The sequence below is a fragment of the Candoia aspera genome, chromosome 2, assembly GCF_035149785.1.
Source record: "Candoia aspera isolate rCanAsp1 chromosome 2, rCanAsp1.hap2, whole genome shotgun sequence".
In the NCBI taxonomy this organism is placed as follows: Eukaryota; Metazoa; Chordata; class Lepidosauria; order Squamata; family Boidae; genus Candoia; species Candoia aspera.
In genome coordinates this window covers 14,624,688-14,649,454 of record NC_086154.1, presented here as the reverse complement: position 1 = coordinate 14,649,454, position 24,767 = coordinate 14,624,688, and the positions used below count along the sequence as shown (strand labels likewise).

Genomic DNA, 24,767 nt, shown 5'->3' with positions numbered 1-24,767 from the left:
ATATCCAATTTATTCCCCACCCATCTCACTCGGAAAGCGACTTAGTGACCGAGCTGCTTAGTGACAGAGTTGCCGGTCCCAATTGCAGTCAGAAAGGAGGACTCCCTGGATTGTATGGTGATGTCCCCAGAGTGGTTCTGGACAGTATTTTCTGCTCTGTTCTTACTTGGAGCTGAGGAGTTGAACGGACAAAACTGGTGCTTTAAACCTTGCAGAGGCTTTGGGCACCATTTCATCTCTTGAAGCCCCCCAGCCCTCTCAAAGTAGCCCCAAAAGATTGACCTTACCCAGCGCTGGGACCTTTTGCAGTCTGAGATACACAAGGGTTTTCTACATACAGTACATCCATTTGTAGAGGGGTGTATCTGTATTTCTCTCTGTGTGCAAATATGTGTGTGTGTAGAATCCATCCCCAGCATTTCCAGATACCCTTGATGATAACCCTTTAAGTGCTAAGAATCTTGATTGACCCAAGCCAGCAAGTGAATTTCAGGATTTGAACTTGGATCTCGCTAGCCTTCTGTGTGTCAAATGAATCATAATGAATGTTAGAGGTTAATCTAGCCTTTTGGCACATTCCTTTTTTCACTGTAATGTATGCTTTTTTGTTATTGTTGGCACGTTTTGTGCAGCCATTTTATAGATAATTAAGCTAACACTTTTATGTGAACCTTATGGACAAAAGGGATGTCAAGAAGAGCCTTCTCAACAACCCAGATCACAAGCAGCATTAAAAAGGAAAGCAGATCAAGCCAGCAATCAAATCTTTTCCACTTTATCCAGAGAACCCCGAAACTCTTCTCCTTCCCACCATATGACAGACAAGGGAGAGAAAAAGAGGAAGAGAGTTTTTGAGCTGGCAAACATTGATTATGTGGAACTCAAATATTCCATGAAAAGGTCAAGGGGGATAATTTCCAAATTCAGAAAATGAGGGAAATATCTGGAAGTCAGTGGGGAGGAAGAGGTCACTTGGATAGCCAGTAGGGCAGACAGTAACGCAAGCCTCACCCTGCGAGGAAGGAAACAGTCGCTTGAATCAAAGCACCACCAAACAAGGGGTCAGAAATAGTTTTGATCTCCTCGACAATCCAAGAATATCAGTGGTGGAAAAGCTCCACAGAGGTGTATAACTTGGGAAAAGCACAGATTACAGATCACAGCTGATTATGCACAAGAGGACCCAAACCAGCAAGAAGCCCTCCCAGTGTTCTTGATGTGGCAAAAGGTTTAGCAACCACACCACCCTGGTGAATCGCAAGAGGACTCACACTGAGAAGAAACTGTATGAGGGTCCAGGTTGTGGGAAAAGTTTCAGTTGGAATTATGAACTGGTGAATCACAAGAGGACTCACACAGGAGTGAAACCATATGAGTTCCACATTCCCGAGGGAGGAGGGCCTCTCCCAAAGCTTGTATTCATGACACTGTAAGCAGCAGGGAGTGTTAGTGCAGACCGGGTGGGTGACCAGACAGAGGTGCCAGTGGGGGCAGAGATGAAATAACCAATGGTTGTTTGAAACCTCCCCCAGTGCTAAATAGGTTGCTGCCAACCAAACCGGACGTTAATATGGACCTTGTGCCTCCTCTGGACTTTTGCAACCCACCCCATCTGAAATCTCTGCAGATTAGTGCCATTAGTGATAGAGAAAATGGTCCCATGTGAGGTCTTTTCCCTTATTGCTGGTTGGGAATGGGGGTTGCATGAAATTCCCTCAGCTTGATTGGGGATGTGACCTGGAGCATTGTGGTGGAGTCCCACGGTGCCCATGCCTGCAGAATCCAGACGGGGGCACGCACAAACAGACACCCCGCGGGAAGGAGCGCAGAAGCGGCGCCAGGTGGGCATCTATGTTGCAAGAAGGCGATTGGATCCCAAGCGGGGAGGGGGGGCGCAATCAGGAGGAGGAGGGGGGAATCCCCGGTGCAAGAAGGGAAGGGGGGAGGGAGGTGATGGGCTTTTCCCTGTGGTTGCACCCCCGCCACCCTCCTACCCCCACTGCCTTCTGATTCCCCGTCTCTGCTCCGAAGTTGTCCTCCCCAGTTGCGGCTTCACCGAACAGCTCTCTGGTCCCCTTAAAATCCTTCCTCCCAGCCCCCCTCCAGAATCTCGGTGCAGCCCAGCTCCCAGCGACTTTGGCACCAGGCTGCCTGGTGTTTCTTGAAGGTTGGGGACTACCGTGCCCACGTTCCCTTGTCGCTGCTTGGATGATCAGGCACCAAAGGACTTGAGGGGCAGAAGGGGAGGATCTTCAGTTCAGAGGGCTGGTAGGGTAGAGGTGCCCCCTCCGTGGGCATGACCCCTGCTAGGAGGAGGCAAGGGCAGCTGGAGGCCCCGCGACAGAGACCTGAGAGGCATCCTGGGCTTGGCCAATGGGCAGCCCTGGCCAGGGGGGCATCTTCTGAGATGCAGCACCTGGATCTGCCTCTCCTACCAGTCCAGGTGGCCTTCCCGGTTGGCTCTGCGGGCTCCCATCCACGTTCAGGTCGGCCCAGCTAACTCAACAGCACCACACCTGGAAGTTTTCAGTTTTTTATTTTTAGTTCTTTTATGAGCTGTACAATTTACATGGGAGAAGAAGCTTTCTGCCCTTTTTACACCCGCTGATAGAACAAGAGCTTTCTGACAGCTTTCGACACCGAGGATTCTTGGGATCAGGTTTCACTCTGAATGTCATCTGGGTGGCTTTCTTGTCAGTGTCCTCTTCTGAGGTTGGTTTGACTCCCTAATTTAGTGTACAGCTTGGAGCTTCCCTAGTGACGTTCCATCTAAATATTACCTTGTGAAGCTCTGCTTAATTTCCCAACGCCAGCTAAGTGCTGAACAGTTTTTTTTAATGGGGTAGGTGAACTCTAGTTTTTAAAGAAGTCATAATGCATCTGGAAGGCTATCACTTAGAATCATAGAATCAAATTCCTCCTTATTTCCCCGTTGGATCTCCCTGATGAGCTTCCCCTCATTGCTTCTTGGAGGTCTTCTAGCCCAACCCCCTACCAAGGCAGGAGTCCTCATACCATCTTGGACAAATGGTTGTCCAATCTTGTCTTGAAAACCTCCAGGGATGGAGCACCCACAACTCCAGGAGGCAAGCTGTTCCACTGCTTAAGAGTTCTCACAGTCAGGAAATTCCTCCTTATTTCCCCGTTGGATCTCCCTGATGAGCTTCCCCTCATTGCTTCTTGTCCTACCCTCAGGTGCCATGGAGAATGCATGGACGCCCTCTTCCCAGTGGTAGACCTTCAAGTACTGGAAGACTGCTATCACGTCTTCCTTCACTCTTCTCTTTGTTAAGCTAACCATACCCAGTTGCTTTAGCTTGGGAAAAGCACAGATTACAGATCACAGCTGATTATGCACGAGAGAACCTACACCAGCAAGAAGCCCTACCAGTGTTCTCGATGCAGCAAAAGCTTTAGCAAGCACGCCACCCTGGTGAATCACAAGAGGACTCACACTGAGAAGAAACTGTATGAGTGTCCAGATTGTGGGAAAAGTTCCAGTTGGAATTATGAACTGGTGGTACACCAGAGGACTCACACAGGAGAGAAACCGTATGAGTGTCCTGATTGCGGGAAAAGTTTCAGTCACAATTCCAATCTGGTGAAACACCAGAGGATTCACACAGGAGAGAAACCGTATGAGTGTCCAGACTGTGGGAAAACTTTCAGTCGGAAGTCCGACTTGGTGGTACACCAGAGGACTCACACAGGAGTGAGACCCTATGAGTGTCCAGATTGTGGGAAAAGTTTCAGTCACAATTCCAGCCTGTGGAAACACCAGAGGACTCACACAGGAGAGAAACCGTATGAGTGTCCAGGTTGTGATAAAAGTTTCAGTCGGAAGTCTGACTTGGTGCTACACCAGAGGACTCACACAGGAGGGAAACCGTACGAGTGTCCAGACTGTGGGAAAAGTTTCTGTCGGAAATCCAACCTGCTGATACACCAGAGGATTCACACAGGAGAGAAACCATATGAGTGTCCGGATTGTGGGAAATGTTTCAGTCACAATGCCAGCCTGGTGATACACCAGAGGACTCACACAGGAGAGAAACCGTATGAGTGTCCGGACTGTGGGAAGGATTTCAGTACTAGGTCTAGCCTTATAAATCATGCAGGTTTACACACAGGGGAAAAACCATTCAAATGCCCAGACTGCGGACAGTGCTTCATGCAAAATTCCTCCCTTATCAGACACAAGAAAATCCACATGAGGCAGAAGGTGATGTGTCTGGAAAAGGCTTGAATTTCATTTCTGAACTCCATTGGAGGTCCAGCTGAGAAATTAACAATTTAATTTCTCGCCTGATTCTTTTAATTCAAACATATCTCAGGATTAGACACGAGAGAGGAGAGAGAAAAAATGGAAAATAATTGCTTGATAAAGGTTGACCACACGTATCTGGCTATTAGCAGAACTTCCTGGATATTTACTTTTGCAGAAATAGTGCAATTGCTGCAAAAAGGCTTTTGGGGGGTGTTTTAACCATATTGATCATCACAGAGTGTAGAAATGCGACAAGCAGAGTTTCGGCCTTCTTCAACCAGGTTGTCCCCCGGATGTTGAGGCCCAGGATTCCCCAGCCAGCATACCCTTTGCAGAAAATACCTGGGAGTCATAGTCGGTGTTTCTGGGAGTCCCCAGTAAGCTGCTGCAGGTCCTAAAAAATACAATAAAAAAATATAGGAGCACTCAGACTTTAGTCAGAGATTGTGGCTCCTCAGATGTGAAGAAAGGGAGAGGAGAGGAGAGGTAAAGAGGGTTCGGAGTTCCATATTTTCCTGACACCTCAGAAATTCTGTGCAAGGAAGTTCTGTTCCGATTGTGGCTAGGATGAAGCCGAAATCTCAAAGAAACCGTTAGAATGGGGAATATATTGGGGAGGTTTGTGGCAGCGACAAAAGCCCTGTAAAGTTTCAGATGGAAAGGCTCTTCTGCCATGCAGTTGAACATGACGGATAAGAGCTGCAGGAGTATTGAACTCAAGAGAAAAGGCACTGTGGTTTTGAGTGTAGGATCTTCAGGTTTAGGAACAGCTCCCGCTGTGATCTTGTTGGCTTGGAGGTGCCTTCTTGTTAGTCTTTGATGGCTGTGGGTGAGAGCAGCGCCAAGAGGCCGACCCTTTTGTTACGTCCCCCTTGGCGGTGGAGATGGGAGGAAAAAACTGCACAGTGGAATATGTTTAATTTCTAGAAATGGATTGTGTAAGGAGCATTCATGGCTTCTGAGAAGGAAAAAAAACTGGGTTGTGTCAGCATTGCTGTGAACGTGGGGCCAAGGAAAGGCAAAGCTCCCTTCCCAGGACATGGGAGATATTTCCATTTCTTTCACTCCTCTCTCGGGGCTTCTTTTTAAGTTTTCCCCCAAAATCCCTACAAGTAAAGAGCGGAAAATTATTTGGAGCCTCTAAGTGGCATTTTAGCTCTGCAGATGAATGATCCTGATTTTGCTGAGTTGAGAAGACACCAAAGAATTCAAGGCATGTTCATTTTAGGAACCCAATTCAGAGGTCAGGTTATAGTCCTTTTTTTTCCCTAGTAGATCACTTTGCATATGACCCCTTTGCAGAAGGATGGTCAACAACCAGGACCAGGCCAGGGGTGAGGTGGGGAGGAAGCAAGAGGCTCTTTTGGCCTGAGCCTCAAGCTCGGAGTAGCTTCAAATTTAAAGGTCTGCAAAGTTGTTAAACTTCCAAATATTCAAATTACATTTAATCCTCCCTTCCTCTCTCTTGCTCTTTTTTGGTGCCGTGTTTTTGTGCACACCTGTTACGATGTCCTATGTTATTATGGTTAGGAGCTGCAAATGCTTGAAAAGGTTCAAAAGCCTCTGGATCTCCAAGGGGGCTATATCACAATGCAAAATCTTGCGTTCTAAATCAGTGTTTAGAAGCCACCCCAGTGAGGACAATGTAGACTTAGTGGCTACGGAATACTGATGGCTTTGGGGAATAAAATGGGACAATAGGACAGAGGGAATGGAATGGAATGGAATGGAATGGAGTGACTTGGAAGAGGTCATGGCTGGCTGGCTACTGCTGGGGTTTATTGCAGATAGTCTGTTTCTTTTGATTACCATTCTGTGAAGACTTCATATTTTTTCTTTTGGGAAATGTGTACAACCAAACCCCCAGAAGGCAAAAAGTGGGGCAATGGGTGTGAGTCTGAGGATAATCTTAACAGTAATTTATGTCATACTTAAGAATTAAGTGCAGAACAGAAAGAAAGGAATATTAAGTGAATATGCAAAGATACAAAGCAGACCCCTTAAACCCGACACTAAGGGCACAGTGGAATACCCAGCAAGTAACCCCTTTACAATAAAAAAGAATAAATTAGACCCCAGAAAACCTACTAAGAATATATTTATTTACCATTAAAACTCTTGTGTCTGTTGGTTTGTTTGTAACCTCCAACTGTGCAAAACAGTGCATCACAGGGCAACTATCTTTGAACCAAGGTACCTCAAATGGGCTAGCTTTCAGAATGCCAAGACCCATTACTCCCGTGTGGATGAAATTTGGGGAATTTGTGGCTGTTTCAGCACCATCGTGCTGCTGCTGCTTCAGTGCTGCCGCATTGTCGCGGTCAGCTGAGGTCACGTGATCCTCATTTCCAACTCTTGCTGACACCTTCCTGCTAGTCAGTGGGGAAGCCGGCAGTCTAAACTGGAGGGTGATTTCCGAGGCTCCCGGCCAGCTTCCTACAAGTGAAGTCTTTGCTTGTGGGACTTTTGCAGGGAGAAAGTCAATGGTGGGGTAAGTGTCCCCACCCACGCACCCTCCCTGACCCTTGCCACACCTCTTGAACAACCCCTCGCAGCCTCACATGTTCTCCCTGACCCACGCCACAGCCTTTTGCAGCCTCCCTGACCTGTGCTGCGCCTCTCATGCACCCTTGTGCACTGTCCCTGACCCGCTCCGTGCCTCGTGCACACAGAGTGACCTGTGCCGCACCCTCACACACCCTGAGACACACGCCATTCACATGCCCCCTTGCTGCACCTCTTGCACACTCCTTGCAGCCTTGAGCACCATCCATTTCAAATGCCACATGCGTCTTGCACACCTCCCACCCACATCTTGCCTTTGGTGCAGCCCTGCACACCCTCGCTGCATCTCTGGCACACCACTTTGCATTTTTGTGCACCCTCCCTGACCCATGCTGCGTCTTTCACGCCCCCTCGCACCTTCCTTCGTGCACCCATCCTGACCCACGCTGTGCCTCTCACATACCCCCACATAGCTGACACCATACCTTGTGCATATCCCTTGCACACTGCCCCTGACCCTCGCCGCACCTCTCAGGTACCCCCTCACACCCTCACACACCCTGCCTGAAATTCGGCGTGCCTCTTGAACAACCTACCTGATCCATGCCACGCCTCTTGCAGAGACTCCCTATCCTGCACTGCACCTCTTAGGTACCCTATCACACCTTCGCACCACCTCCCTCACCTGTGCCACACCTGTTGTGCATCTTCTCAGACCCACCTCCCTGAGCCTCATGGCTCCTCTTGCACAGACCCCCTGACCCTCGCACTCTCATGCACCCTCCCTGACCCTTGCCGCAACTCAGGCACCCCATTGTGCCCTCATGCACCCTCTGAATTGGGGGTGGTGCGAGAAGAAGGGGGGGAGGGAAGAACATGGAGGAATGAAAAAGGAAGGAGGGAGCAAGGAAGGAATGAAGGAAGGACTGTTTCTGATGCTCCCTGCCAGCATCCAACAAGGAAAGTCAATGGGGATGCTGGCAGGAAGTCACCCCTGCACCCTCTGCTTTTTTGCCCTCCCGTGGTCATTCTCTTTCTCTGTTTAGGTAAGGAAATACCTCTGAAATGATGACCCAACAGGTCACGGGTTGTCTAGTTACTAATAACTTCAAACCAAACTGAACAAGACACAACATGCAAGCCAGAGGAGCCGGTCCCCAGTCACAAGACGCAAGTCCCCAGTCAGAGGAACACTCCGTTTCCGCAGAATGAAAGTGTCAAGCTGAGATTTAAAGATGAAAAAGATCTGTTCCCTGAAGAGTAAGGGGGAGCCGATTGCAAAGATGTCAGACTAGATCTCGAAAGGCTGCAGCCTTGAATTTGCTGTTGGAGTGGCAGGAATGGGTAGATTTTATGGGGAGCATCCCGAGTAAGAGGAGCGTTTGGTGTAGTGGTTCTGGCCCCAGGCTAGAAACCGGGAGACGCTCAGTTCTACTCCTGCCTAAAGCACAAAGCCAGCTGGGTGACCTTGGGCCAGTCCCTCTCTCCCAGCCCTAGGAAGCAGGCAATGGCAAGCCACTTCCAAAAATCCTTGCCAAGAAAACTGCAGGGACTGGTAGAGCTGGAAAGTTGTGAGCAAGCTGTCACATTCACCAGAAACCTTGAGGGCGGGGTGCTTCTCCCAAAGCTTGTAGTCAGGACACTCCAAACCAGCCTTTCTCAACACACACACACACACACGTGCACTTAACATTGTTTTCATCTCCATAAGGCTCCAAGAGGGATGAAGTATGACAGCTCCATATTTAAGGGTGCTGCAAGGCAGGATTTGAAGTGGGGGCTTCATTTATGGTTCTGCCTATATTCGTCACCTCCCACCCGTGTTAGCTCATTTTTATTGACTTTGCTTGTTGGAAGCCGGCAGGAAGTCGTGAGGTGGTCCTCGCTTAATGACAGCAACGGGGACTGCTGAGATTGCCGTCGCTAAGCGATTTGGTCACATGACATTGCGCTTTACTCCTGCATTGCTTAGTGGTGGAAATTCTGGTGCCACTTACCATTGTTAGGTGAGGACTACCTGCATGCTCCTCCAGGGTAACCAACGTCATAATGCCTCATTTTTAATTCAGAACGTCTTGTGCCAGATGCCACATGGAAGAGAGCCTTTTCTGCCATGGCACCTGCCCGATGGCACATCATCCCTGTGGATATCAGATTGTCCCTGGCACTGTGGGCTTTTTGCGAGGCCTGAAGATGAGGTTTGGCCATGGGCTGGGGACACCGGAGCGTGGTGGAGCCGTGCAGTGGCTGTACTTACGCTTCTGACTAATGGGATTCCCTCGGTTATGAGTTTTATGTATTTCGTGATGGTTTTTATACACTTTATATATTCTATCTTGTTTTTAAATTGCTGCATTGTCCTTTTTTGTTATTATATTTGTTTTAATTGTTTGGAAGCAGCTCAGAGTCATATATTGTACATGTGGCGGGTGGCTATATAAATTTGAATGACAAAAAATCTGTTGCGGTGCCTGATGCTGGGAAGTCAGGATCAAATGCCCATGAAGGCCCTGAATGTTCTTGGGCCAGGCATGAATTCTCAGCCAACCCCATCTGGCAAGCACCAGGGAATCATCCCTCCATTTGTTCAGTAAGCAGGATATAAAATGGTCTGTCTAAGGAAGAAGTGCGGTCGGGGGGAGAGTTTTCTTGGGTCGAAAAGCAGAAGGAATCTGGTAGCAGTAAATTTAATTCAAAGTTATAAGCTTTCAGTTCAATTTCACTATGGTCACTGACCAGTACAAGTTACAGTTCTATAAAGATATACACATTAGCCTTAAAATATAAACCATCTGATTTGAAATAATTTTAAATTTGAATTTACAAGTTCCAATCAAATAGTAAAATACGTTTAGATCACAGTGTAAATGAGCCCCTTAATCAAATTTAAAACAATCTTATTAATTTACATTATCATGACTAATATTCTATCAAATATAAGTATCTATAAAAATATGAACTGAAGTTATAAGCTTTTGTGAACTACACCTCATTTTACAGGGTGGCTAAACTTTTCTAGGATTTAAACTGACATGCGTGGGGGGTAAATGGAAGGGGAAGACAGAATGCTTATGCAGGGAGGGACACGTAACACTGAGGCAGACCAGAAATACCTGATCAGTTAACAGTTACGAAGTATTAAAACCCTATTTTCTTTACCCGTTTCTGAGACCCCTTCTTGGATCAGCAGCTTTCCTGATTTTACAAACCAGTCCATCCTCCAGGAAATAAAGCCAGACTGCTCACTTGAGGGAATGATATTAAAGGCAAAACTGAAATACTTTGGCCACATAATGAGAAGACAGGACACCCTGGAGAAGATGCTGATGCTAGGGAGAGTGGAGGGCAAAAGGAAGAGGGGCCGACCAAGGGCAAGGTGGATGGATGATATTCTAGAGGTGACGGACTCGTCCCTGGGGGAGCTGGGGGTGTCGACGACTGACAGGAAGCTCTGGCGTGGGCTGGTCCATGAAGTCACGAAGAGTCGGAAGTGACTGAACGAATAACAACAGGAGAAATCCAAGAATTCTGACAAAGTCTTAACTGGAAACAGTGTCTCCCTTCTTGGTGAGTTTTGCTAGGTGGCTGCACCTTCCTGGATTCTCCTGCATCCTTTTCCAAGTTGGAGACAGTGGTAGAAGATTTTACATAGATAGAACTTAAATACAAATATATTTCATATTCATATATTTTATATTTTGTATTGGTTTCTTAGAACATTTGCAGTTTTATTATGGCTCTGAAGCCCTGTTCTATTTCCTTGAAGAGTTTTGTTGGCCTTCTTACTCTTCCTTCCTCACAGGCGTTGATAGATAGCTGTTACTATAGAAACAAGATCAGGTGTACATTCCAAGGATAGAGGAAGGTATTGTTTAGTCAATGGTCAAAGGGCCCTAGCAAAGAAGGAAGGAAGGAAGGAAGGAAGGAAGGAAGGAAGGAAGGAAGGAAGGAAGGAAGGAAGGAAGGAAGGAAGGAAGGAAGGAAGGTCCTTATATGGAAGAATGTTAAGGTGGTGTGGAATCAACACAGGACTCAAAGCACAAATAATCAAGGCTGACCGCGGTCTTTAGTGATACAGTGCACAGCGGAGGGGTCCTCACCAAGATGGTGGGTGCCTCCCCTGCAGACAAAAGAAATGCACTGATATTTATACATTACAGAAAAGGAAATGATGTAAGCATACATATTCATATGATGCAGGCAAATATACATATTCATAAGCCATAGATCTCAAGTTCCTTTCTGTCCTACTCATCTACTCTGAAGAAAGCCACTGTCTTAGTGGGAAGGAGGGAGGGAGCAAACCTCTTGAACAGAGGGATTCCTGGGTTGCTATAGGAATGTAGTTCTGCTACTAAATAACCTGTTTCTTGGGCTTTTTTTTTAACAGACTGCCATTTTATTAACTAAAGCTTTACTCTGTTCTGTGATTCCCATAGCCGTTTAAAACAGGCCGAACTTTTACTTGTCATATGGTTGTGATTTGCAAGTGTCTTTTTGATTTTGCAGGAGCCATTGCTGCATTTGTAAGTTGTTTGCCACAGATGAGGCACAACGGAATAGGACAACTTGGATCACCAATCCATGCAAAACCCACTGATAGCTTCCATTGTAAAGATGGACATTTTTTGAGTCTGTTGATGTACCAGTGCAGAGAAATGCCTGAGATTTGAATTCTTCATTATCATTATCATAATTAAACTTACCAGTATTGTATGTTCTAGAATCCTCTTCTCTCAGACACCTCCTCTTCAAAAATCACCAGATTGGACCCACAGACATGACCAAATAAATGTGTGAAAGGTGAAAGATCCCCTGTGCAAGCACCAAGTCATTTCTGACACCTTGGGGGGACGCCGCTCTCGCAATGTTTTCTTGGCAGGCTATAGTGGGGCGGTTTGCCATTGCCTTCGCCAGTCGTTGCCTTCCCCAGCAAGCTGGGTGCTCATTTTACCGACCTTGGAAGGATGGAAGGCTGAGTTGACTTGAGCCGGCTACCTGAGAATCCAGCTTCCTCTGGGATCGAACTCGGGTCGTGGGGAGAGTTTCGGTTGCAATACTGCCACCTACCACTCTGCGCCACATGAGTTTCTTTAAATAAATAAATTTAAATAAAGGTGTATGAAATGTATTTAAAATAAACAGGATAAAATAACTACAGGCAGTCCTTACTTAAGAACCGTTTGTTTAGTGTTGTTTCAGACTTTGACAGTGCTGAAAAAAACCAACTTATGATTGGTCCTCACACTTACAACCGTTGCAGTGTCGCCGTGGTTACACGATCACGATTTGGGTGCTTGGCAACCAGCTCGCATTTATGACCTGCACAGTGTCCCGTGGTCACGTGATTGCCATTTTCAACCTCCCAGGCCAGCTTCTGGCAAGCAAAATCAACGGGGAACCTCGCGATTCGCAAAAACACCACCACAAAAAAGGTCACAAAATCAGGTTAGATTTGTTTAATGACTGCTTTGCTTACCAACCAACATTCTGGTCCTACTTGTGGTTGTTAAGCGAGGACTACCTGTACAGGAAAACTGTGGGGAAAAGATATGGGAGGGAGAGACTGACAACACAGCCTACGTTAGGTGAGTCCAAAATGTACTTCTCCCTCCCCCTCCTTCAATATATTCCTCCCTTCCTGTTCCTCCCTCCCTCCCTCGCACTACCAGAGAACTCAGAAGGAGTTCTGCCTAGATTTTTGTTTGGTCTCTGCTCATCACTGCGAGCGCGCGTTGTCGAAATGTGAAATAATTGTTTAAATAAATCATGATCTGCCAGGGAACCTCTAATGACCTCTCACAGAACCCAAGGGTTCCACCGAACCCTGGTTGAGAAACTCTGGTCTAACCACTAGGGGTTCCCCGGCAGATAATTTTTAAAAAAATTGAGCTCTCTGGTAGTGCACCGTAGGACTCTCTCTTTAGTTCAATCTGTTCTTAATTTTTGACGCAAGAGACTGTTGATAACAGGTGAAATGATTTTTTAAATAAATCATGACCTCCTGCAGACCCCCGGGGTACCACGGAACCCAGGTTGAGAAACCCTAGCCTAACCACTAGGGGTTCCCTAGCAGATCATGATTAATTGAAAAATTATTTCAAATTCGGGCAATGTGCTCTTGCAGTGATGAGCAGAGACCAAACAAAAACAACTTTCTGAGCCCTCTGGTACTGCACTGTAGGACTGTTTATTTAGTTGAATCCATTCAATTTTTGACACGAGATAGGGGACTGTTGATAACAGGTGGATGCTATATTGAACGGAGAGGAGGGAGAAGTGCATTTTTCAAGAAATTACTGGGGTCAAAAGGTTGAGAAAGGCTGGTTTGGAGTGTCCTGACTACAAGCATTGGGAGAAGCACCCCGCCCTCAAGATTTCTGGTGAATATGAAAGCTTGCTCACAACTTTCCAGCTCTACCAGTCCCTGCAGTTTTCTTGGCAAGGATTTTTGGAAGTGGCTTGCCATTGCCTGCTTCCTAGGGCTGGGAGAGAGGGACTGGCCCAAGGTCACCCAGCTGGCTTTGTGCTTTAGGCAGGAGTAGAACTGAGCGCCTAAACCTGAAGATCTTACACTCAAAACCACAGTGCCTTTTTTCTTGAGTTCAATACTCCTGCAGCTCTTATCCGTCATGTGCAACTGCAAGGCAGAAGAGCCTTTCCATCTGAAACTTTACAGGGCTTTTATCACTACCATAAATGTCCCTAATCTAATCTATTCATAAAATCTGAGTGTTCCTATCTTTTTTTCATGGACCTGCACCAGCTTACTGGGAAGTTCTGCTGATAGCCAGATTCATGCCGTAAGCCTTTCTCAAACTAACATTTTCCATTTTTTTCTCTTCTCCCTCATGCCTAATACTGAGACTTGTTTGACTAAAAAGAATTAGGCCAGAAATTAAATACTGAACTTTTCAGCTTGATATCCAATGGGAAATGAGAAGGGAAATTCAAGCCTTCTCTACACTCATCACCTTCTGCCTCATGTGGATTTTCTTGTGTCTGATAAGGGAGGAATTTTGCATGAAGCACTGTCCACAGTCTGGGCATTTGAACGGTTTTTCCCCTGTGTGTAAACCTACATGATTTATAAGGCTAGACCTAAGACGGAAATCTTTCCCACAATCCGGACACTCATATGGTTTCTCTCCTGTGTGAGTCCTCTGGTGTATCACCAGATCAGACTTCCAACGGAAATCTTTCCAACAATCCGGACACTCATATGGTTTCTCTCCTGTGTGAGTCCTCTGGTGTCTCACCAGAATGGAATTCTGACTGAAACTTTTCCCACAATCTGGACACTCATATGGTTTCTCTCCTGTGTGAGTCCTCTGGTGCATCACCAGGTTGCACTTCCGACTGAAACTTTTCCCACAATCTGGACACTTATAGGGTTTCTCTCCTGTGTGAGTCCCCTGGTGTTTCACCAGGCTGGAATTCCAAATGAAACTTTTCCCACAATCCAGACACTCATATGGTTTCTCTCCTGTGTGAGTCCTCTGGTGTATTACTAGACTGGAATTCTGACTGAAACCCTTCCCACAATCCGGACATTCATACAGTTTCTCTCCTGTGTGCGTCCTCTGGTGTATCATCAGTTTGGATTTCCGTCCGAAACTTTTCCCACACTCTGGACACTCATACAGTCTCTGTCCTGCATGTGTCCTCCGGTGCATCACCAGGTAACAATTCTGCCTGAATTTTTTCCCACAATCCAGACACTCATACGGTTTCTCTCCTGCATGAGTCCTCTGGTGTATCACCAGGCTGGACTTCTTACTGAAACTCTTCCCACAATCCAGACACTCATACGGTTTCTCTCCTGCGTGTGTCCTCTGGTGCATCACCAGGTGACAATTCTGCCTGAAACTTTTCCCACAATCCAGACACTCATACGGTTTCTCTCCTGCATGAGTCTTCTGGTGTATCACCAGGCTGGACTTCCAACTGAAATGTTTCGCACAATCCGGACACTCATATGGTTTCTCTCTTGTGTGAGTCCTCTGGTGGATTACCAGGTTGGACTTCCAACTGAAACTTTTCCCACAATCTGGACACTCATACAGTTTCTCTCCTGTGTGAGTCCTCTGGTGTATCACCAGGTGGGAATTACAACTGAAACTTTTCCCACAATCCCGACACTCATACGGTTTCTCTCCTGTGTGAGTCCTCTGGTGCGTCACCAGGTTGGACTTACAACTGAAACTTTTCCCACAATCCGGACACTCATACGGTTTCTCTCCTGTGTGAGTCCTCTGATGTATCACCAAGTCGGACTTCCAAGTGAAATCTTTCCCACAATCCGGACACTCATACTGTTTCTCTCCTGTGTGAATCCTCTGGTGTCTCACCAGGTGGGAATTACGAATGAAACTTTTCTTACAATCTGGACACTCATACGGTTTCTCTCCTGTGTGAGTCCTCTGGTGTCTCACCAGGTGGGAATTACGAATGAAACTTTTCCTACAATCTGGACACTCATACGGTTTCTCTCCTGTGTGAGTCCTCTGGTGTATCACCAGGTGGGAATTACAAATGAAACTTTTCCCACAATCTGGACACTCATATGGTTTCTCTCCTGTGTGAGTCCTCTGGTGTTTCACCAGGCTGGAATTCTCACTGAATCTTTTCCTACAATCTGGACACTCATATGGTTTCTCTCCTGTGTGAGTCCTCTGGTGTATCACCAGGTCCGAATTCCGAATGAAACCTTTCCCACAATCCAGACACTCATATGGTTTCTCTCCTGTGTGAATCCTGATATGTATCACCAGGCTGGAATTCCGACTGAAACTTTCCCCACAATCTGGACACTCATACGGTTTCTCTCCTGTGTGAGTCCTCTGATGTATCACCAGGTCAGAATTCTGAATAAAACTTTTCCCACAATCTGGACACTCATAAGGTTTCTCTCCGGTGTGAGTCCTCTTGTGGTACACCAGTGTGTCGTACCTGGTAAAGCTTTTGCCACATTGAGAGCACTGGTATGGCTTCTCTCCAGTGTGGGTCCTTCGATGAACCACCAGGGACCTGTTCCAAGTGAAGCTTTTGCCACATTCAGAGCATTTGTATGGCTTTTCTCTGGTGTGGACTCTCTCGTGAATAATCAGCCATGATCTACAGTCTCTGCTTCTCCCACATATTTCTTTCTTTTTCTGAATTTGGAAATTGTCCCCCTTGACCTTTTCAGGTACTGTTTCCTTGAGTTCCACATACTGAATTTTTTCCACCTCAAAACTCTCTTCCTGTTTTTTTCTCCCTCGTCTGTCACCTGCTGCGGAAGGAGAAGAGTTTTGTGGTTTTCTGCAGGAAGTGGAAAAAGTTTGATTGCTGGCTTGATTTGCTTTCCTTTTTAATGGTGCTCCTGATTCTCAGTTGTCCAGAAGGCTCTTCTTGGCATCCCTTTTGTCTATAAGATTCACATAAAAGCATTAGTTTAATTATTTTCCATAAAATGGCTGCACAACGTGTGAAAAAAGCAACAGGAAAAGAGCATACATTACAGTGAAAAAGGAGAAGTGCCAAAAGGCTAGATTAACCTCTAACTTTCATTATGATTCATTTGACACGCGGAAGACTAGCGAGATCCACATTCCAATCCTGACATTCACTTTTTGGCCTGGGTCAGCCACAGATTCTGAGCACTGCGGAGGGTTATCATCAAGGATCTCTGCAAGTGCTGGGGACGGATTCTACACACACACACACACACACACACACACACACACGTGCACACAGAGAGAAAGACAGAAATACACACAGCTGGCACTTTGCAGCGGAGTTGCTCATCCGATTCCCCCCCGCGGAGGAAACGAGGCAGCCCCGCTCACTCCCGGCCTCGCCTCCCGCCCGTCCTCCGCTCACCTTCCGGCCGCTGCTTCTCCAACCAACCGCGGGAAGACCACAGAGCGCTCCTCCGCGCCGCTCTCCTCCCAGCCGGAAGCCGGAACAGGAAGTTCCCCTGCCCTCCTCTCCTCCGACATCCCCAACTCCTTTCAGCTCCTCCACTCCCCCTCCCGCTGGATGTCAGTCCTCAGCAACCACAGAGGCCGCTACTCTATTGACAGCTTTCTAGGCGCGGTGGTTGCTTATTCCTAGAGCGCCATCTAGTGCCAAGAGGCTGAAAAACGCACTAGCGACAAGAGGCTGAAAAACGCACTTGTCCGATCTGTAGCTTAAGGCGTTGGCGAGATCTTTTGACTGATTGTGTGCCATCAAGTCCTTTTCGACTGCCAGCGACCACATCGATAGATTTTTCTCCATGACGATCTATCCATAACCTGTTCTCTCAGGTCTCCCAAGGGTGCATTCATCGCCACTGCAACTGAGCAAGACGCAAGAAATGGGAGTTTTTCTGTTGTCTACATTCACCATTGCACTTGTGTAAGTCACTCCAACTCATGCCCCTTTTTCTCCCAAGGAGCCGGCTATGGATTTCATACTCCATAGCCCATGCACATCCACAGCACTATCCCCCCCCCCCCCGACTCCATAGTGCATGCCCACCCACCCTGCCACGGTGCCATAGCAGCCACTGGCCCACCCTCCTGCACCCAGCATCAGCCACCCCCGGGCCCAACCACGGTTCCTCCTCAGCAGCCACTTTCCCACCTACCAGCTTGCTTGCCAGCTGCCCGGGACTTACGACTTCCTGCCAGCGTGCCCAGTGACTTTGCTGGCTGGAAGCCAGCAGGAAGTTGCGAGGAGGTCCTTGCTTAACAGCAAGGAGGACTGCATACTGAAATCCATCCTCCAACTCTGAGACACCCCTCCTGAAACTGTCCTGTCTGACTTGATACAAGGCACCGTGCATTTGATTCAACAGCTGTTTTAAACCCCCTGTCATTAGTTTTCTCCAAAAGTTTGGAAGGCACATTATTGTATTTTTTGGTAACAGTTTCAAAAGCTTGGTGGGATGGAACCCATGACTGGGATCTACTACTAGAAGGATAAAACGTCTTCCAAAGAAACAGACCCAACAAAACAGTAGGAGTTGTGTTGTATGTAAAGAACTACTACATCTGAACAGAAATACATGGTATCAAGGATGAATGACTTCTTGGAGGCATTTGGGTGAATATTAGGGGAAAAAGAAACGACACTGCCATAGACGTGCACTAAAGGCCACCCAACCAAGCAGAGGAAATGGATGAACGCTTTGCAAATCAGCAGAGGTGTCCAGGAAACACACCACTGTAGTAATGGGAGACTTTAACCACCCCGACATCGACTGGGAAACAAACTCTGCAGGAAGTGGGAGATCGAAGGAGCTTCCTGACGTGCCCAGCTGACACCTTTATCACCCAACAGGTGGAAGAGGGGAGTAGAGGGTCAGCTATACTGGACTTAATATTCACTAATAGGGATGAAATGGCTGAGGGAGTGGAAGTAGTAAGAACTTTGAGAAGATTCGCCATAATGCAGGTAAGGGGAACTCAACCAGGTCAGACTAGTCTTCTGGATTTTACGAGAGCTGACTTCAGCAAACTGAGAGCAAAAATAGGAAGGATTCCATGGGTGGAAATCCTAGAGGGGAAAACAGTTCAGGATGCTTGGGAAATTCTAAAAAACAGTATCACAGAGAAACAAAAACAAGAGACAAGGGGCCTGGAGACCCAACCCTATGAAGAACGGCTGAAGCAACTGCGTATGGTTAGCTTAACGAAGAGAAGAGTGAAGGAAGACGTGATAGCAGTCTTCCAGTACTTGAAGGTCTACCACTGGGAAGAGGGCGTCCATGCATTCTCCATGGCACCTGAGGGTAGGACAAGAAGCAATGAGGGGAAGCTCATCAGGGAGATCCAACGGGAAATAAGGAGGAATTTCCTGACTGTGAGAACTCTTAAGCAGTGGAACAGCTTGCCTCCCGGAGTTGTGGGTGCTCCATCCCTGGAGGTTTTCAAGACAAGATTGGACAACCATTTGTCCAAGATGGTATGAGGACTCCTGCCTTGGTAGGGGGTTGGGCTAGAAGACCTCCAAGGTCCTTTCCGACCCTATGATTCTATGATTCTAAGTGATAGCCTTCCAGATGCATTATGACTTCTTTAAAAACTAGAGTTCACCTACCCCATTAAAAAAAACTGTTCAGCACTTAGCTGGCGTTGGGAAATTAAGCAGAGCTTCACAAGGTAATATTTAGATGGAACGTCACTAGGGAAGCTCCAAGCTGTACACTAAATTAGGGAGTCAAACCAACCTCAGAAGAGGACACTGACAAGAAAGCCACCCAGATGACATTCAGAGTGAAACCTGATCCTAAGAATCCTCGGTTTCGAAAGCTGTCAGAAAGCTTCTTCTCCCATGTAAATTGTACAGCTCATAAAAGAACTAAAAATAAAAAACTGAAAACTTCCAGGTGTGGTGCTGTTGAGTTAGCTGGGCCGACCTGAACGTGGATGGGAGCCCGCAGAGCCAACCGGGAAGGCCACCTGGACTGGTAGGAGAGGCAGATCCAGGTGCTGCATCTCAGAAGATGCCCCCCTGGCCAGGGCTGCCCATTGGCCAAGCCCAGGACGCCTCTCAGGTCTCTGTCGCGGGGCCTCCAGCCGCCCTTGCCTCCTCCTAGCAGGGGTCATGCCCACGGAGGGGGCACCTCTACCCTACCAGCCCTCTGAACTGAAGATCCTCCCCTTCTGCCCCTCAAGTCCTTTGGTGCCTGATCATCCCCAGCAGCGACAAGGGAACGTGGGCACGGTAGTCCCCAACCTTCAAGAAACACCAGGCAGCCTGGTGCCAAAGTCGCTAAGAGCTGGGCTGCACCGAGATTCTGGAGGGGGGCTGGGAGGAAGGATTTTAAGGGGACCAGAGAGCTGTTCGGTGAAGCCGCAACCGGGGAGGACAACTTCGGAGCAGAGACGGGGAATCAGAAGGCAGCGGGGGTGGGGGGGTGGAACCACAGGGAAAAGCCCATCGCCTCCCTCCCCCCTTCCCTTCTTGCACCGGGGATTCCCCCCTCCTCCTCCTCATTGCGCCCCCCCTCCCCGCTCAGGATCCAATCGCCTTCTTGCAACATAGATGCCCACCTGGCGCCGCTTCTGCGCTCCTTCCCGCGGGGTGTCTGTTTGTGCGCGCCCGCGCCTGGATTCTGCAGGCCTGGCGCGCACAGGCGGCTGTCGACTGAGAAGGGCAGCGAGTGGTGCAGGAAATAGGTTCCACCCTCTCGCTTCCTTTTCCTCCTTCCCTCACACTGCACGCCTCTCTCCCTCTCCTCTCTGGGCCCTAAGGAGGCGCTCTCTGCGTTTAACCCCTTCACTTAAGCAGGGCGGTGGGGCTCAGCAATGCCAAAGTCTCCCGGCTGGCCCCGCAAGAGGGGATCACCCCCATCACCCCCCCACCCCCCGGAAAGCTAAAGAATCAAAAGAAATTGAGACTGGAAAAGAAAGTTGCATGTGCTAATCTGCACTTACACTGCCAATTAGTAATTCATCGCTATGGAAGGTGGGTGAGAGTGTCCTGGAGGTACCCTCAGACTACAACACCCACCATCCTTCGCCCTGGCATTACTGGCTGGCGATCCCGGCTTGTGTTCAGTCTCTAACCCCAGACAGTATGTCAGGAGGAGTCTGCAGCACCTTCCCTGTCCCACCAGTTGTACTCAAATGCCTGCCTCAGTCCGAAAAGCTGCTCTTTGATGCTTTGGCTCTGGGGCTGCCACAGACTAACTCGGCTCTCCCCCAAACATGCAGAGAGTCCCTTGTTCTGAGCAGGACAGTCCCTCCCCTGGCTTCCTTCTCCCGTTTCCAGGGTTTCCATCTTTAAAATGGGGCTGCACCCTAAAACCAAGCTGACGCCCCTTTTCCACTGGGAGAATTCTGTGTCCCCAAGGATGAAATGACATTAGGCATGGGCACCGTGGGACTCCACCACAATGCTCCAGGTCACATCGCCAATCGAGCGGAGGGAATTTCATGCAACCCCATTCCCAACCAGCAATAAGGGAAAAGACCTCACATGGGACCATTTTCTCTATCACTAATGGCACTAATCTGCAGAGATTTCAGGTGGGGTGGGTTGCAAAAGTCCAGAGGAGGCACAAGGTGCAGGATTAACGTCCGGTTTGGTTGGCAGCTACGTATTTAGCGCTGAAGGAGGCTTCAAACAGCCATTGGTTATTTCATCTCTGCCCCCATTGGCACCTCTGTCTGGTCACCCATCCGCTCTGCACTAACGCTCCCTGCTGCTTACAGTGTCACGAATACAAGCTTTGGGAGAGGCCCTCCTCCCTCGAGATGGCTGGGGAATGTGGAAGCTGGCTCACAACGCTGTAACTCTACTGCTGCAAAATATAAAGGAATAAAAACCATAGAAAGGTAAGAAAAAGTGGAATGGCTCCTTTAGAAAGAATCAGAAAAAAGCTCATTAAAGAAGCTCTTTATTTGTTTACTCACATCATAGAATGCAGCGTATAGTTTCAATAGAATTGATGTATCTTCAATTAACACTACAGAAGCAACAACTAAATAGGGGGAGAAATTCAAGAACGGGATGAAAGCAACATACTGGTGGTCCTGAGCAGGGCTCCCAAATCTGTATCTTCTAAGAGAAAAGTCATGATTGCATTATGGATCTTTATATAAATGCACTGGCAGCATCCCTATCCAAGAGGATGTAGCACTAGACTTGGCAATGCCCCCAAAATGGCAAGCTTACAAAATAAATCCTTAGGGAAAGAAGAGTTTGCAGCTCCTACCCAAAATAAAATGGGACATAACAGGTGTGCACAAAAACACGGCACCAAAAAAGAGCAAGAGAGAGGAAGGGAGGATTAAATGTAATTTGAATATTTGAAAGTTTAACAACTTTGCAGACCTTTAAATTTGAAGCTACTCCGAGCTTGAGGCTCAGGCCAAAAGAGCCTCTTGCTTCCTCCCCACCTCACCCCTGGCCTGGTCCTGGTTGTTGACCATCCTTCTGCAAAGGGGTCATATGCAAAGTGATCTACTAGGGAAAAAAAAGGACTATAACCTGACCTCTGAATTGGGTTCCTAAAATGAACATGCCTTGAATTCTTTGGTGTCTTCTCAACTCAGCAAAATCAGGATCATTCATCTGCAGAGCTAAAATGCCACTTAGAGGCTCCAAATAATTTTCCGCTCTTTACTTGTAGGGATTTTGGGGGAAAACTTAAAAAGAAGCCCCGAGAGAGGAGTGAAAGAAATGGAAATATCTCCCATGTCCTGGGAAGGGAGCTTTGCCTTTCCTTGGCCCCACGTTCACAGCAATGCTGACACAACCCAGTTTTTTTTCCTTCTCAGAAGCCATGAATGCTCCTTACACAATCCATTTCTAGAAATCAAACATATTCCACTGTGCAGTTTTTTCCTCCCATCTCCACCGCCAAGGGGGACGTAACAAAAGGGTCGGCCTCTTGGCGCTGCTCTCACCCACAGCCATCAAAGACTAACAAGAAGGCACCTCCAAGCCAACAAGATCACAGCGGGAGCTGTTCCTAAACCTGAAGATCCTACACTCAAAACCACAGTGCCTTTTCTCTTGAGTTCAATACTCCTGCAGCTCTTATCCGTCATGTTCAACTGCATGGCAGAAGAGCCTTTCCATCTGAAACTTTACAGGGCTTTTGTCGCTGCCACAAACCTCCCCAATATATTCCCCATTCTAACGGTTTCTTTGAGATTTCGGCTTCATCCTAGCCACAATCGGAACAGAACTTCCTTGCACAGAATTTCTGAGGTGTCAGGAAAATATGGAACTCCGAACCCTCTTTACCTCTCCTCTCCTCTCCCTTTCTTCACATCTGAGGAGCCACAATCTCTGGCTAAAGTCTGAGTGCTCCTATATTTTTTTATTGTATTTTTTAGGACCTGCAGCAGCTTACTGGGGACTCCCAGAAACACCGACTATGACTCCGAGGTATTTTCTGCAAAGGGTATGCTGGCTGGGGAATCCTGGGCCTCAACATCCGGGGGACAACCTGGTTGAAGAAGGCCGAAACTCTGCTTGTCGCATTTCTACACTCTGTGATGATCAATATGGTTAAAACACCCCCCAAAAGCCTTTTTGCAGCAATTGCACTATTTCTGCAAAAGTAAATATCCAGGAAGTTCTGCTAATAGCCAGATACGTGTGGTCAACCTTTATCAAGCAATTATTTTCCATTTTTTTTCTCTCCTCTCTCGTGTCTAATCCTGAGACATGTTTGAATTAAAAGAATCAGGCGAGAAATTAAATTGTTAATTTCTCAGCTGGACCTCCAATGGAGTTCAGAAATGAAATTCAAGCCTTTTCCAGACACATCACCTTCTGCCTCATGTGGATTTTCTTGTGTCTGATAAGGGAGGAATTTTGCATGAAGCACTGTCCGCAGTCTGGGCATTTGAACGGTTTTTCCCCTGTGTGTAAACCTGCATGATTTATAAGGCTAGACCTAGTACTGAAATCCTTCCCACAGTCCGGACACTCATACGGTTTCTCTCCTGTGTGAGTCCTCTGGTGTATCACCAGGCTGGCATTGTGACTGAAACCTTTCCCACAATCCGGACACTCATATGGTTTCTCTCCTGTGTGAATCCTCTGGTGTATCAGCAGGTTGGATTTCCGACTGAAACTTTTCCCACAGTCTGGACACTCATACGGTTTCTCTCCTGTGTGAGTCCTCTGGTGTAGCACCAAGTCAGACTTCCGACTGAAACTTTTATCACAACCTGGACACTCATACGGTTTCTCTCCTGTGTGAGTCCTCTGGTGTTTCCACAGGCTGGAATTGTGACTGAAACTTTTCCCACAATCTGGACACTCATAGGGTCTCACTCCTGTGTGAGTCCTCTGGTGTACCACCAAGTCGGACTTCCGACTGAAAGTTTTCCCACAGTCTGGACACTCATACGGTTTCTCTCCTGTGTGAATCCTCTGGTGTTTCACCAGATTGGAATTGTGACTGAAACTTTTCCCGCAATCAGGACACTCATACGGTTTCTCTCCTGTGTGAGTCCTCTGGTGTACCACCAGTTCATAATTCCAACTGAAACTTTTCCCACAATCCAGACACTCATAGGGTTTCTCTCCTGTGTGAATCCTCTGGTGTATCACCAGTTCATAATTCCAACTGAAACTTTTCCCACAATCTGGACACTCATACAGTTTCTTCTCAGTGTGAGTCCTCTTGTGATTCACCAGGGTGGCGTGCTTGCTAAAGCTTTTGCTGCATCGAGAACACTGGTAGGGCTTCTTGCTGGTGTAGGTCCTCTCGTGCATAATCAGCTGTGATCTGTAATCTGTGCTTTTCCCAAGCTAAAGCAACTGGGTATGGTTAGCTTAACAAAGAGAAGACTGAAGGAAGACGTGATAGCAGTCTTCCAGTACTTGAAGGTCTACCACTGGGAAGAGGGCGTCCATGCATTCTCCATGGCACCTGAGGGTAGGACAAGAAGCAATGAGGGGAAGCTCATCAGGGAGATCCAACTGGGAAATAAGGAGGAATTTCCTGACTGTGAGAACTCTTAAGCAGTGGAACAGCTTGCCTCCCGGAGTTGTGGGTGCTCCATCCCTGGAGGTTTTCAAGACAAGATTGGACAACCATTTGTCCAAGATGGTATGAGGACTCCTGCCTTGGTAGGGGGTTGGGCTAGAAGACCTCCAAGGTCCTTTCCGACCCTATGATTCTATGATTCTAAGTGATAGCCTTCCAGATGCATTATGACTTCTTTAAAAACTAGAGTTCACCTACCCCATTAAAAAAAACTGTTCAGCACTTAGCTGGCGTTGGGAAATTAAGCAGAGCTTCACAAGGTAATATTTAGATGGAACGTCACTAGGGAAGCTCCAAGCTGTACACTAAATTAGGGAGTCAAACCAACCTCAGAAGAGGACACTGACAAGAAAGCCACCCAGATGACATTCAGAGTGAAACCTGATCCCAAGAATCCTCGGTGTCGAAAGCTGTCAGAAAGCTCTTGTTCTATCAGCGGGTGTAAAAAGGGCAGAAAGCTTCTTCTCCCATGTAAATTGTACAGCTCATAAAAGAACTAAAAATAAA

General features: G+C 47.5%; 2 protein-coding genes across 2 annotated transcripts; one reads left to right on the top strand and one right to left on the bottom strand.

The window, feature by feature from the left end:
- The first annotated feature begins 3,324 nt into the window (after positions 1–3,324).
- Positions 3,325–5,724, top strand: LOC134488922 (zinc finger protein 572-like). The gene has a single exon (XM_063291277.1). It carries the CDS (start codon positions 3,353–3,355, stop codon positions 4,244–4,246), a length of 894 nt encoding a protein of 297 aa, XP_063147347.1. The 5' UTR covers positions 3,325–3,352; the 3' UTR covers positions 4,247–5,724.
- A 6,522-nt stretch (positions 5,725–12,246) lies between these two features.
- LOC134488928 (zinc finger protein 271-like) lies at positions 12,247–24,455 on the bottom strand. The gene is made up of 2 exons (XM_063291281.1): positions 23,091–24,455; positions 12,247–15,904 (listed from the first exon to the last, which is right to left on the bottom strand). The coding sequence occupies exons 1-2, from the start codon at positions 23,984–23,986 to the stop codon at positions 13,723–13,725; spliced, it is 3,078 nt and encodes a 1,025-aa protein (XP_063147351.1). The 5' UTR covers positions 23,987–24,455; the 3' UTR covers positions 12,247–13,722.
- Between the last annotated feature and the right edge of the window lie 312 nt (positions 24,456–24,767).

What these genes read in the sequence shown, in the direction of transcription:
- LOC134488922 (XM_063291277.1), top strand. Translation starts at nt 3,353, where the DNA reads ATGCACGAGAGAACCTACACCAGCAAGAAGCCCTACCAGTGTTCTCGA.
- LOC134488928 (XM_063291281.1), bottom strand. Translation starts at nt 23,986, where the DNA reads ATGCACGAGAGGACCTACACCAGCAAGAAGCCCTACCAGTGTTCTCGA. An exon ending in AAATGCCCAGACTGCGGACA is followed by an intron (nt 15,905 to 23,090) that starts GTGCTTCATGCA and finishes AATATGTGGGAG; the next exon opens with AAGCAGAGACTGTAGATCAT.